A 15,069-nucleotide genomic window follows, 5' to 3' on the forward strand; every position below is an offset into this window, starting at 1 on the left:
CCCTCCGGGTTTACCTTTATCATTCTGTGCCCTGCCCTCATAAAATTGTTGTATTTTTTTGTACAGGGCTGGTTGCAAAGGGACTTCATGGCATTTGTTTTCAAGTTACAATAACAAATTGAATCAATTATCTTTTATTACAAATAGTAATTATGAAAATTATTTTTATGCGGGGTTTTCCGTGTGATGATTCATGAAATCAAATGACCATGATATATGTACATAATAACATCTTTATTAATGCCGCAGCCACATTTGTTTTGATTTCCGTGATCAAAAATACATCTTAATGTTTTCAACATATTTTAAATTATTGGATATACATAATAATATTGGAGTTCCCAGTCAACATGAATTTGAAACCAGTCTGAAACGTTTAATACTAACCGACAGCGGCAATACTGCAAACCTTAAAGGTCATGGTATCGCCTGACTCACTGATTGCTGTCCAAGCCAGCTGATACGACCGATACAAACTGACAACCAACCGTGACACTTTTATTGATTCATCTAAAAGCTGACTTCACAATCTCTTTTCCTACTTTGCTGTTATCGTTAGTATGAGGGGGTTCACGTAAATGATAATACATATAGATATTTTACCCGCGACAAATTATTTTCGTTTTCACTTGAATGGTCTAAAAGTAAAAAAAGTGTAAAACCGGACAAACTGCAAAATTCCGAAGACCCGTGTTTTAAAATCCTAGATTATTTTATTAGGAAACTTCGGGGAATGTCATCAAATTGGTTTTGTGCATGTGATTGGCCATCTAGATCAGGTATTAATGTAGCTTTGGTGGGTTAAAAAACTATGTCACCAGTCAAATTTAAAGGTTTAGACTTGTAAAACCAATTTAGATGTCAACTTTTTTAGACTTATCCTTCAGACTGAAACTGTGGTCAGATAATTTAGATATACTTGAATTTTTCGGATGTTAGGCATCAGTTGGAATTATGTCCCCTATGGTTAAAACCTAGGTTCACATAGGTCGCTTTAACACGGGATTCTAGTCACCTCTAGGACCACATTCTTGCCATAATCTGTATATGAAGATTTAAATTAACAAATGATCCAATAATGGTTGTATAAACCGGTGCTCAAGGTCAGGGTCACAAATAGGTCAAAGGTCAAACAAAGGTTTACTGTCGTAACAATCTCATCCTTGAAGGATTAGATTTTGACAATGTATCCCATGATAATTGGTCAGGAATATTCTGAATAATTGAGGTCAAGTTCAATTCCTGGGATCCATGTGAGGTTTTAAAAACTTGGTCACAAGTCAATGAAGGAACGACAGTCATCCAAACGGACCCTAGCTTAAATCAAGGTCCAAGGTCAAAGTCAACAAGTTTTAGCTTGTAACCATCTGGAAGCCAATTTATGACTGTATCCTTCATGAAACTTGTCAGAATGTTATCTGATAATCGTAGGTCAATTTCAATTCTGGGTCATGTGGGGTCAAATCAGATTAAAGGAAAAACTAGTTAACACTAGAGGCCACATTTATGACCATACAGGGCACTCATTTGGCTGGTTTTAGGGCTGAATATGGGCCCCATTCCCCTCATAAAATAATATGTTTTTTTCCCCTTTCTCAGATAAAAATTCCCCTGATAATAGGTTGTTTGACACAATTAGATATGAACTCTCTTTCAAGTTATATTATCATGCATCAAAGGAAGGGTACTGCTGCAGTATAGTTACATTTGTTAGAAATGATTGAAAACAGTGTTAATAAGTGTGAAAAGTAGTAAAATATATGTGGCCTTTTTGTCTTAAAACGACAAAAAATTCCCCTTCCTGAGGGTATGGGTACCTGTCCCCAAAAGTTGTCTAGTGCCCTGCCATATCTTAATAAAACTTGGTTGGTATGTTAATCTTGATGATCTTTAGGTCAATAGGTCAGGTGAGCGATACAGGGCCTTCATGGCCCTCTTGTGTTGTTCACTTACAATAAAAAATTTTTTAATTACTTCCCTTTTATGTTACTATAAATAGCTTATTTTGAAACTTGTTTATTATTGGCCGTAGGGATTCATATCTGTTATTTGATTATGAAACAAATTGTTCCATGGCAATTATTTATTGTGGAATAATAACATAAATAGGTTTATATGCCTTGTCATGCCATCAAGTTTGTTTTCAAGAGTTTTTTTTTTTTCTGCTGAATGTCCAATATAATTTATTTACATTCGTTAATCTGTTGTCAACAGTTTATTTTGATATAAATTAATTGGCATGATACATACTTATATTCTTTTGGAGTTCCACAGTCATTTACATTTCGTAAGGAAATGTAAACAGTCCGGTGAAAAGCTTGTACATGTATCTGTATATCCGATAGAGGCAATACCAATGCATAACCTCAAAAGGTCCTTCCCCCACCATGGTATCGCCTGGAACAATCTACCTGGTAATATTGCTGCCCTGCCAGAGATCCAGCTTGATCAGTCCAAACAAACTGAACCAACCACCAGTGCTGTTACATTAACTTTTCCTTACTTATTTACAATTTCAACAAAGACTTGAACTTCATTTCCAGTCTCCCCTCTCTTTAGACCTCACATTTTGCTGTTAATAGTCTGTCATACATTTTTGGCTCATGAGCGGAGTTCACAGTAAAGAATGATAAATAGACAAAGAAGAGTAATTTTGCACCAAGCACAAAAAATATATTTGTTTCAGCTGATAAGTTCAAAAAGATAAAAACAGAAGTTGAAAATGGACTGCGGCCATATTCTTCAAAAGTATCGCACGATGTACTTCGTGCACTGAAAGATCCTATCTCTTTTACTGGGAAGGACAACTCTAGCGGGTGTACATGTCATGGCTACAACTGTGGCTGTTGTGCCCATGTAGAATTGGATAAAATCCATCTCAATGATACAGGTATGTTACTGTGTAGCATTTGGTTTGTCTGTTGTTTATTATAATATCTATTGTACCTCATAAAATTTTAACATGGTTTGTGCAGACCTTGAAAAACCCTTGAATTTGATGCTAATCTTTTTTTGTAGACATTTGAAAACTCCTTCAAATGACTGAAACTGAAATGGCAAAGATAAAGCCTTTAGATAGTAACTTCTGAATTTTTTCCGGGATGTTCAGTATCAGTTGTGTTTATTAGTCCCCTACTGGTTGAAAACCAGTTTCGGGGACTATAGGAATGCGCTTTTCCGTCATTCTGTCATTCCGTCCGTCCGCAATTTCGTGTCCGGTCCATAACTCTGTCATCCATGAAGGGATTTTATTATTACTTGGCACAAATGTTCCCCATGATGAGACGACGTGTCATGCGCAAAACCCTGACACCTAGCTCAAAGGTCAAGGTCACAATTGGAGGTCAAAGGTCAACAGGGCTTTTTTCCTGTCCGGTCCACAACTCTCCCATCCTTGAAGGGATTTTAGTATTACTTGGCACAAATGTTCCCCATGATGAGATGATGTGTCATGCGCAAATCCCGGACCCCTAGCTCAAAGGTCAAGGTCACAATTGGAGGTCAAAGGTCAACAGGGCTTTTTTCCTGTCCGGTCCATAACTCTCCCATCCATGAAGAGATTTTAATATTACTTGGCACAAATGTTCCCAATGAGGAGACGACATGTCATGCGCAAAACCTGGACCCCTAGCTTAAAGGTCAAGGTCACAATTGGAGGTCAAAGGTCAACAAGGCTTTTTTCCTGTCCGGTCCATAACTCTCCCATCTATGAAGGGATTTTAATATTACTTGGCACAAATATACCTCATAATAAGACAATGTGTCATGCACAACTTTCAGACACCTGGCTCAAAGGTCAAGGTCACACTTAGCAGTCAAATGTTAACATAGCATGAACAGGGTCTGTTTCGTGTCCGGTCGATAACTCTGACATTCATTAAGGGATTTTAATATCACTTAGCACAAGTGTTCCCCATGATGAGACGACGTGTCATGCGCAAATCCCAGACCCCTAGCTCAAAGGTCAAGGTCACAATTGGGGGTCAAAGGTCAACAGAGTTTTTTTCCTGTCCCGTCCGTAACTCTGCCATCCATGAAGGAATTTTAACATTACTTGGCACAAATGTTTCCCATGAGACGACGTGTCATGCGCAACACCCAGTACCCTAGCTTAAAGGTCAAGGTCACACTGAGATCAAAGGTCAAGAGGATTTTTTTCCTGTCCGGTCTATAACTTTGTCATGCAAAGCAGGATTTAGATAACAGTTGGCACAAATATTCCCCTGGATGAGACAGCATGTCATGCGCAAGAACCAGGTCCCTAGGTCTAAGGTCAAGGTCATATTTAGAGGTCAAAGGTCAAATTCAAGAATGACTGTACGGAACATTTCTTCTTCATGCATGGAGGGATTTTGATGTGTTCAACACCATGAGGCACCCTTGTTTTTAGAATTACGTCCCTTTGTTTTACTATAAATAGATTTTATTGTAACTTTTTTATAACTGGCGGTAGAGAAAAATCGAGACCACTTTTCTGTGGTACAGCATGCATGTTACATCCAATTTTTAGGTGTATTTTGACCTATCTCTACCTGGTAAAGAGTTTCTTGTGGACTTATATTATTTTTTTTTTTTTAGCTCACCTGTCACATAGTGACAAGGTGAGCTTTTGTGATCACCCTTCGTCCGTCGTCCGTCGTGTGTTCGTCCGTCAACAATTTCTTGTCTGCACGATAGTGGTTTCGTTTATGATTTATTTTGACCAAACTTGCACACAACTTGTATCACCATAAGATCTCGGTTCCTTTCTGGAACTGGCCAGATCCCATTATGGGTTCCAGAGTAATGGCCCCTGAAAGGGCCAAAATTAGCTATTTTGACCTTGTCTGCACAATAGCAACTTTATTTATTATTTGATTTTTACCAAACTTGCACACAACTTGTGTCACCATAAGATCTCGGTTCCTTTCTTGAACTGGCCAGATTCCATTATGGGTTCCAGAGTCATGGCCCCTGAAAGGGCCAAAATTAGCTATTTTGACATTGTCTGCACAGTAGCAGCTTTATTTATGATTTGATTTTAACCAAACTGGCACACAAATTGTATCACCATAAGATCTTGGTTCCTTTCTTGAACTGGCCAGATTCCATTATGGGTTCCAGAATTATGGCCCCTGAAAGGGCCAAAATTAGCTATTTTGACCTTGTCTGCACAATAGCAGCTTCATTTATGATTTGATTTTAACCAAACTGGCATACAACTTGTATCACCATAAGATCTTGGTTCCTTTCTTGAACTGGTGAGATTCCATAATGGGTTCCAGAGTTATGGCCCCTGAAAGGGCCAAAATTAGCTATTTTGACCTTGTCTGCACAATAGCAGCTTCATTTATGATTTGATTTTTACCAAACTTGCACACAACTTGTGTCACCATAAGATCTCGGTTCCTGTCTTGAACTGGCCAGATTCCATTATGGGTTCCAGAGTCATGGCCCCTGAAAGGGCCAAAATTAGCTATTTTGACATTGTCTGCACAGTAGCAGCTTTATTTATGATTTGATTTTTACCAAACTGGCACACAAATTGTATCACCATAAGATCTTGGTTCCTTTCTTGAACTGGCCAGATTCCATTATGGGTTCCAGAATTATGGCCCCTGAAAGGGCCAAAATTAGCTATTTTGACCTTGTCTGCACAATAGCAGCTTTATTTATGATTTGATTTTAACCAAACTGGCATACAACTTGTATCACCATAAGATCTTGGTTCCTTTCTTGAACTGGTGAGATTCCATAATGGGTTCCAGAGTTATGGCCCCTGAAAGGGCCAAAATTAGCTATTTTGACCTTGTCTGCACAATAGCAGCTTCATTTATGATTTGATTTTAACCAAACTGGCATACAACTTGTATCACCATAAGATCTTGGTTCCTTTCTTGAACTGGTGAGATTCCATTATGGGTTCCAGAGTTATGGCCCCTGAAAGGGCCAAAATTAGCTATTTTGACCTTGTCTGCACAGTAGCAGCTTTATTTATGATTTGATTTTTACCAAACTGGCACACAACTTGTATCACCATAAGATCTTGGTTCCTTTCTTGAACTGGCCGGATCCCATTATGGGTTCCAGAGTTATGGCCCCTGAAAAAGCCAAAATTAGCTATTTTGACCTTGTCAGCACAATAGCAGCTTCATTTATGATTTGATTTTAACCAAACTTGCACACAACTTGTATCACCACAAGATCTTGGTTCCTTTCTTGAACTGGCAAGATTTCTTCATGGGTTCCAGAGTTATGGCCCCTTAAAAGTCCAAAATTGGCTATTTTGGCTTTTGCAGACATATAGAGACTTCATTTATGGTTTTATTTGATACAAACTTCCAAAATAACTTCAACAACAATAATTCTTGGATTCCATGACAAATCAGATCCAAGCGTAGGTTCAGAGTTATTTTATATCTGATTACCTCCCCTGATTGTAATCAAAATGGATTTATATCAGTAAGTACTTATAGTACTTACTTGAAATTTCATTATTGTTATTAGTTGGACTGAGCCAATCAGGGTAGATAACTATGGACTGATTTTATGTCAAATTACCTCCCTTTATTTCAAATTAAAATGAGTATATCTCTGTAACTAATGAAGATACTGATCTGAAATTTCATTTATGTCAACAGATTTATTTGGCAGATCCTTCTTTTCTTCACTTACAATAATTCTTTTTTTAATTACTTCCCTTTTAAGTTACTATAAATAGCTTATTTTTAGTAACTTTTTTACTATTGGCCGTAGGGAAAAACAGAGACCACTTTTCTGTGGTACAACATGGATGGTACCTCCAATTTGTAGGTGTATTTTGACATATCTGTACCTTGTAAGAATTTTTATTTTATTTTTGGTTAAATTTCTTCCCTTTGTTGTTACTGTTCTTTGGACTTAGATATTTTTTCTGAGGACCTTCTTGTCCTCAAGTGCAATGATAACAGGTGAGCGATATAGGGCCATCATGGCCCTCTTGTTTTAAAGATTAATTTCCCTTTGTTGTTACTATAAATAACTTACATGATAACATTTTTATAATCAGCCAAAAAAATTCAATATGAAAACAACTGTGGGTTTTTATATATGCACATTTTAATCCAAGTGTGTTGTTATAACATATTGTATATGTAGTACAATATTGTTTATACATCATTGACAGATCATTGACAGATATCAGTTCATTATGTTATACTGCAGTAGAGAAAATTAGGTGCCTTCCAGTAGGGGACTTTGTATTGCATGGCAATACTTCATTCACTTGTTTACTCTGGCATCTTGCATGCACAGTAAAATTGACACCTACAAAGTCATAGCTAGTTTTTCCAGTAGGCAGGGACAGTGCATAGGGATCCGTCACGTGCTGTGATAGAAGGGAAAAAATTATGATAGAGGGGATTTTTTTTTGTTTAAAATGTTTTTTAGATGAAAATTCAAGAACTTATATGTGAAAAAAAAAATCATCTATAAATAACATAAATATAAACAAGGGGTGGAACATGGCCAATTTCGATCTTGTCAACTACCTTCTTGTACCCCATTCTATCGCGCCACATATTTGTAATATCCGACTCATAACCATTGAATTACATGAGCAAAGGCTCACTCTAACTGAAAATGTATACTTTTCCCACCTTAAAATGTTCAACAAAGCCGTAATTTATAATTTTATATATGCCGACACAGCCGTGTTTTCATCTTGGACACACAGTCGTAAAATATAAACACGATCATGTCCAGGTGTAAAATGCAATAAATAGCCGTTGAACGTGGTGAAACAAGTTATGGTTCTTAAGAATGATAATAAATACACTAACTGCAAACATTTACACACCTCGGAAAGCTCTATCGGTGAAGAATTCGTGTATTTTTATCATTTGTAACAAACATTTCTTCTTTTCCGTCCATGACACTAGAAATGTCACATGATCATTTTTAGCTTGACTATTTGAAGAATAAGTAGAGCTATCCTACTCACCACGGCGTCGGTGTCGGCGTCGGCATCACACCTGGGTTAAGTTTTCAGTACCAGTCCACATTTTGACAAAGTCTTTTGAGATAAAGCTTTGAAACTTTCAGCACCTGTTTACCATCACCATGGCCAGTTATAGGCAAGAGTACATAACTCCATCAGGGATTTTGGCTGAATTATGGCCCCTTTCGACTTAGAAATCTTGGTTAAGTTTTTCGTACCAGTTCGTATTTAGACAAAGTCTTTTGAGATAAAGCTTTGAAACTTTCAGCACTTGTTTACCATCATCATGGCCAGTTATAGGCAAGAGCACATAACTCCATCAAGGGTTTTGGCTGAATTATGGCCCCTTTTGACTTAGAAATCTGGGATAAGTTTTTCGTACCAGTTCATATTTTGACAAAGTCTTTTAAGACAAAGCTTTGAAACTTTCAACACTTGTTTACCATCACCATGGCCAGTTATAGGCAAGAGTACATAACTCCATCAGGGATTTTGGCTGAATTATTGCCCCTTTCGACATAGAAATCTTGGTTAAGTTTTTCGTACCAGTTCATATTTAGACAAAGTCTTTTGAGATAAAGCTTTGAAACTTTCAACTCTTGTTTACCATCACCATGTCCAGTTATAGGCAAGAGCACATAACTCCATCAAGGATTTTGGCTGAATTATGGCCCTTTTTGACTTAGAAATCTGGGTTAATATTCCGTACCAGTTCGTATTTTGACAAAGTCTTTTGAGATAAAGCTTTGAAACTTTCAACACCTGTTTACCATCACCATGTCCAGTTATAGGCAGGAGTACATAACTCCATCAGGGATTTTGGCTGAATTATGGCCCCTTTTGACTAGAATCTGGTTAAGTTTTTCGTACCAGTTCATATTTTTGTAAAGTGTTTGACATATGGCTTTGAAACTTTTATCACTTGTTTAGTATAACAGTCTCTGTCTGTAGGAAAGAGTACATAACTCTGTCCTCTATTTTGGCTGAATTATGGCCCTTTTTGGACTTTGAAATTGGTTCTGTTTTCATACAAGTCCATGTTTTGTCAAAACTATTTGACATATGGCTTTTAAACTTTGAACACTTGTTAATCATTATGATTTCCATCTGTAGGCAAGAGTACATAACTATTTTGACTGAATTATGGCCCTTTTTGGACTTTGAAATTAGCTCATACATTGCCATTTAGTGCAAGACTTATCGAAATCAAAGAAATACAGGAACATTGTTTGTCTAATCTATTTATTTCTTCTGTCTGAATATCCGTGGAAATATTTTGACCCCATTCTTAATCAATGCTTTGAATAGTCGAGCGCGCTGTCATCAGACAGCTCTTGTTTGTATCAGTCATCCAGTCAGAACACAGGTTTCATGAACTGTGTTTGACGATTGTCACGTGATATCAACATGCCGAGAAATGATAGAAAATAGAGCGAGAAAGACAAAATACACGAATTCTTCGTCGATAGAGCTTTCCGAGGTGTGTAAATGTTTGCAGTTAGTGTATGTATTATCATTCTTAAGAACCATAACTTGTTTCACCACGTTCAACGGCTATTTATTGCATTTTACACCTGGACATGATCGTGTTTATATTTTACGACTGTGTGTCCAAGATGAAAACACGGCTGTGTCGGCATATATAAAATTATAAATTACGGCTTTGTTGAACATTTTAAGGTGGGAAAAATGTACATTTTCAGTTAGAGTGAGCCTTTGCTCATGTAATTCAGTGGTTATGAGTCGGATATTACAAATATGTGGCGCGATAGAATGGGGTACAAGAAGGTAGTTGACAAGATCGAAATTGGTCATGTTCCACCCCTTGTTTATATTTATGTTATTTATGGATGATTTTTTTTTTTCACATATAAGTTCTTGAATTTTCATCTAAAAAACATTTTAAACAAAAAAAAAATCCCCTCTATCATAATTTTTTCCCCTCTATCATAGCACGTGACGGATCCCTATGATTTGAGGTAGGGTGAAGAGAAATTATAATGAAACAGAAAGTAATGGGCTTTAGGAAATTATATTGATACAATGTTTGCATTGGGATTGCACTAGAGGCCATTAGGACCAAGGTCATGAGTCAAAACAGAAATACTTAAGTTTGCGTTGTATATGAGGCCACTGTCACTAAAAATATGAGTGCAAAAACTCAAAAAGACACATCTTTATTTCTTAAAATGAAAATCAAGTCTACATCTTTTGTTTGCCAGATTATTTTAGTAATTTGCCTTATGTACAGTGCTTATAGTTTTAATGAAAATTTGCATGCATTGCATAATGGAAAGGGAGGTAAGGATCATTTCAGAGATCTCTTTGAAAAAGGCCAGTTTCACTGTTTCTTATACATGTAATTAATAACATTAAGCAACATTCCAGTTATGAATTTGACCAATACTCTGTTTTGCAAAGAAATGTTTGAAGCAAAACTTCTCATTTGAATTAGGTTGTTGTGGTTTTAGGTAAACTTTATAAAGTTTGTCATTGCCAGTGAATAATGCCATTGCCAGTAGAAAAGTGTTTATTTTCATGGGCATTCCATAATTCACTTTTGTGTTTTTTATTTTCAGTTTGTGCAAACTTTTCATTACCTGCGCCGGAATATGGAATATCTGTCACTTTAACTGTAGATGATAAGACAATTATCAGCGAAACTGTGTCTGGTATTGTAACTTTATTAAACTACATATTCAGTAATATTGCCTCATATTTTCTTGTCTGCCTTTGTTGTTTTTATCCCCAACCGAGAGTGGAGGGATATTGCTTTGGCATTGTCCGTCAGAAATTAAAAATTGAAGAAAAAAGTATTTCAGGAAAAATCATCAAACCTCACATAATTAATAATTAGCACATAACTTTTGCTCATGTATTGTATAATCACCTTTGACCCAGTAAAAGCAGAGTTTTTCTACTTGATTTGGTAAAGTTGAAAATGCTTATTTATTCAAAAAGCATTCTAACTAGAATCCCAAGAAACCCACCCGCTTAGCTCAGTAGGGAGAGCGTCAGTCTATGGATCACGGGGTCGCGAGTTCGATCCTCTGGCGAAGTGTATGTTTTCCTTGAAGATTTGATAAAAGACATTGTGTCTGAAATCATTCGTCCTTCACCTCTGATAATTCATCATGTGGGGAAGTTGGCAGTTACTTGCGGATAACAGGTTTGTACTGGCACAGAATCCAGGAACACTGGTTAGGTTAATTGACCCCCGTTACATGACTGAAATACTGTTGAAAAATGGTGTTAAACCCAAAACAAACAAATAAAGAATCCCAAGACCTAACATATTTATTAGTTAGCTCATAACCTTTGCTTACATATTGCTTTATTCCTTTTAATCCAGATAAAGCTGGGTTTTCCCCTTGATTTGGTAAAATTGAAAATGCTGATTATTCAAATACTGATAGTTCAAAAAGTATTTTTACTAGAATCACCAAATCTCACTTAATTATGTCTCCCACACCACTGTGGTGGGAGACATATTGATTTACTCCTGTCTGTGTGTGTGTGCCCGTGTGTCCGCGAACATTTCTCATCCAGTCTTCACCAAACTTGAACAAAATGTGTTTGCCAATAAGTCCTTGACCAAGTTCGATAACTAGCCAAATCGGCCCAGGCGCTTCAGAATTATGGCCCTTGAATTACTGAAAGGCCATTTACTCCAAAACTTATTTCAAAACTTACACCAAAACTATCAAAGGTATATTTTCTGTGAGTGAACAGTATATAAAGGCAGACTTACTATTCAGACGATTAGGCAGTTGTGGGAGACAATGCGCTTTTCTCAAAAGCAGCTCTAGTTAATTAAAATTAGCATTTGACCTTTGCTCACATTTACTGTTATCCCCATTAACCCACTGCAGTAAATCAGAGTTTTTCCTCTTGATTTGGTGAAAGATAGAGACTTTGACGGTATCTAAGTAACCTATTGATGGATCTTCATAACTTTTGTAAGGATCACTGCATTAACTTAAGAGTTATTGCCCTTTGTTTTACAGTCCATAATGCCATCATAACAAAATAATCCTTTGAATGATGGATTTTCCTGAAACTTTATGCAAATATAGGTCATCGCTATCAGGTGGTGTTGTTTGCATATCTTTCATCAGGATCTCTTCAGTAACAGCAGAGTAATAACCCTTTCTTATACGCCCAAAGGGCATATTATGTTATGTCGCCGGTGTCCGTCTGTCCATCCGTTTGTTAGCAATTTCATGTCCGCTCTGTAACTCTTGAACCCCTTGAAGGATTTCAAAGAAACTTGACACAAATGTTCACCACATGGGGACGACATGCAGAGCGCTTGTTTCGGATGACTACCTTTTTTGTTCTCAAAATGCTCAGCTGAGTTTTTCTGATCACTCGATGTCCGGCGTCTGTCTGTCTGTCATCTGTCTGTCCGTCAACATTTAGCTTGTGTATGCGATAGAGGCTGTATTTTTTTAGCTCGACTATTCGAAGAATAGTCTAGCTATTCTACTCACCCTGGCGTCGGCGTCGGCGTCAGCGTCACACCTTGATTAAGTTTTTGCATGCAAGTACATACAGCTATCATTTAAAGGCATATAGCTTTGAAACTTATTTATTCTTTTTCTAGGTCAATTACCAACCTCACTGTGTCAAGTTCCATAACTCTAACATGTATTTTGAGCAAATTATGCCCCCTTTTGGACTTAGAAAATTCTGGTTAAAGTTTTACATGCAAGTTACTAGCTCCAAAACTAATGTAGATATTGAATTGAAACTTCACATGTGTCTTCGGGGTTATAAAACTAGTTCATAGCAGCAAGTCCCATAACTCTGACCTTCATTTTGGCCAAATTATGCCCCCTTTTGGACTTAGAAAATTTTGGTTAAAGTTTTGCTTGCAAGTACATACAGCTATTACCAAAAGGCATATAGATTTGAAACTTATTTTTTTCTTTTTCTAGATCAATTACCTACATCACTAGGTCAAGTCCAATAACTCTGACATGTATTTTGGCCAAATTATGCCCCCTTCTGGACTTAGAAAATTCTGGTTAAAGTTTTGCGTGCAAGTACATACAGCTATTACTAAAAGGCATATGGATTTTAAACTTATTTTTTCTTTTTCTAGATCAATTACCTACCTCACTGGTCAAGTCCCATAACTCTGACATGTATTTTTGGCAAATTATGCCCCCTTTTGGACTTAGAAAATTTTGGTTAAAGTTTTACATGCAAGTTACTATCTCCAAAACTAATGCAGATATTGAATTGAAACTTCACATGTGTCTTCGGGGTTATAAAACTAGTTGACAGAATCAAGTCCCATAACTCTGACATGTATTTTGGGCAAATTATGCCCCTTTTTGGACTTAGAAAATTCTGGTTAAAGTTTTACATGCAAGGTACTATCTCCAAAACTAATGCAGATATGGAATTGAAACTTAACATGTTTCTTCGGGGTTATAAAACTAGTTGATAGCATCAAGTCCCATAACTCTGATATGCATTTTGGTCAAATTATGTCCCCTTTCAGACTTAAAACTCTTTTGATATTTAACATTTTGGGTAATAATTTCCTGCTTCTGTGACAATATTTCGAATAGTCAAGCTTGGCTGTCTTACGGACAGCTCTTGTTCAACTGATCTTCATGAAATTTGGTCAGAATGATTACCTTGATGAAATCTAGGCCGAGTTCGAAAATGGGTCATCTGGGGTCAAAAACTAGGTCACTAGGTCAAGTCAAAGAAAAACCTTGTGTATGCGATAGAGGCTGTATTTTTCAATTAATCTTCATGAATTTTGGTCAGAATGATTACCTTGATGAAATCAAGACCAAATTCGAAAACGGGTCATCTGGGGTCAAAAACTAGGTCACTAGGTCAAATCAAAGAAAAACCTTGTGTATGCGATAGAGGCTGTATTTTTCAATTAATCTCATGAATTTTGGTCAGAATGATAACCTTGATGAAATCGAGGCCGAGTTTGAAAATGGGTCATCTGGGGTTAAAAACTAGGTCACTAGGTCAAATTAAAGAAAAACCTTGTGTATGCGATAGAGGCTGTATTTTTCAATTAATCTTCATGAATTTTGGTCAGAATGATTGCCTTGATGAAATCTAGGTTAGCTTTGAATATGGGTCATCTGGGATAAAAAAGTAGGTCATTAGGTCAAATCAAAGAAAAACCTTGTGTATGCGATAGAGGCTATATTTTTCAATTGATCTTCATGAAATTCATTCAGAATGATTGCCTTGATAAAATCTTGGTCAAGTTTGAATATGGGTCATCTTGTGTCAAAAATTAGGTCACAAGGTCAAATCAAAGAAAAACCTTGTGTATGCAATAGAGGCTGTATTTTTCAGTTGATCTTTATGAAATTTGGTCAGAATGATTGCCTTGATGAAATCTAGATCAGATTTGAATATTGGTCATCTGGGGTCAAAAACTAGGTCACTAGGACAAATCAAAGGAAAATCTTGTGTATGTGATAGAGGCTGTATTTTTCAATTGATCTTCATGAAATTTGGTCAGAATGATTGCCTTGATAAAATCTAGGTTAAGTTCGAATATGGATCATCTAGGGTCAAAAACTAGGTCATTAGGTCAAATAAAAATAATATTTGTGTTTGCTCCAATTTTAATGATACTTGGTCAGAATATTTTTTTCCATGCAATCACTAGGTCTATGTTTACACTGTTATGGTGTCCATGCTTCTAGGCGACGTGAGCGAAGTGGTCGCTTTTTTTTCTGATGACTTCGCTCTGTTTGTACAGAAAAGCGAAAACCAAGTTGCCCTAAAATCTGGCGCCCGAGGCAGTTATCATACATGTATATATCACATCTATCAGCTTCTAATCAGCTTGTAAAAACATTACATAATCAATTAGCATAAACTTATCCCGTTACGGGTCGTGAACTTCACCTGTCAACAAAGTATGCTCCGCCTGTCACCGAATATCGTTAGGATGATTTTTATTGGTCGAAAACTTTTGAAACACCAATCAAACGCGGCGGAACAAAATTGCCCTCAGTTGATTTTGTGCATCAGGGGTAAAAAGTGTGTGCATCACGTGTGAAAACAAACAACTAAAAACTGTCAAAAGTAGGGTAAATAAACACAAAAACACAAGT

At 36.7% G+C, this 15,069-nt stretch overlaps 1 protein-coding gene across 2 annotated transcripts in view; it reads left to right on the plus strand.

The window, feature by feature from the left end:
* LOC123537927 (uncharacterized) overlaps positions 1-15,069 on the plus strand; it is a 129,798-nt gene that overhangs the window by 41,337 nt on the left and 73,392 nt on the right. For both annotated transcript variants that reach the window (XM_045321859.2, XM_045321860.2), the window contains exons 2-3: positions 2,687-2,890; positions 10,537-10,629. In XM_045321859.2, the coding sequence (XP_045177794.2) occupies positions 2,687-2,890; positions 10,537-10,629 (297 nt within the window). The remainder of the gene's footprint in view (positions 1-2,686; positions 2,891-10,536; positions 10,630-15,069) is intronic.

This window comes from Mercenaria mercenaria, chromosome 18 (assembly GCF_021730395.1).
Source record: "Mercenaria mercenaria strain notata chromosome 18, MADL_Memer_1, whole genome shotgun sequence".
Taxonomy (NCBI): domain Eukaryota; kingdom Metazoa; phylum Mollusca; class Bivalvia; order Venerida; family Veneridae; genus Mercenaria; species Mercenaria mercenaria.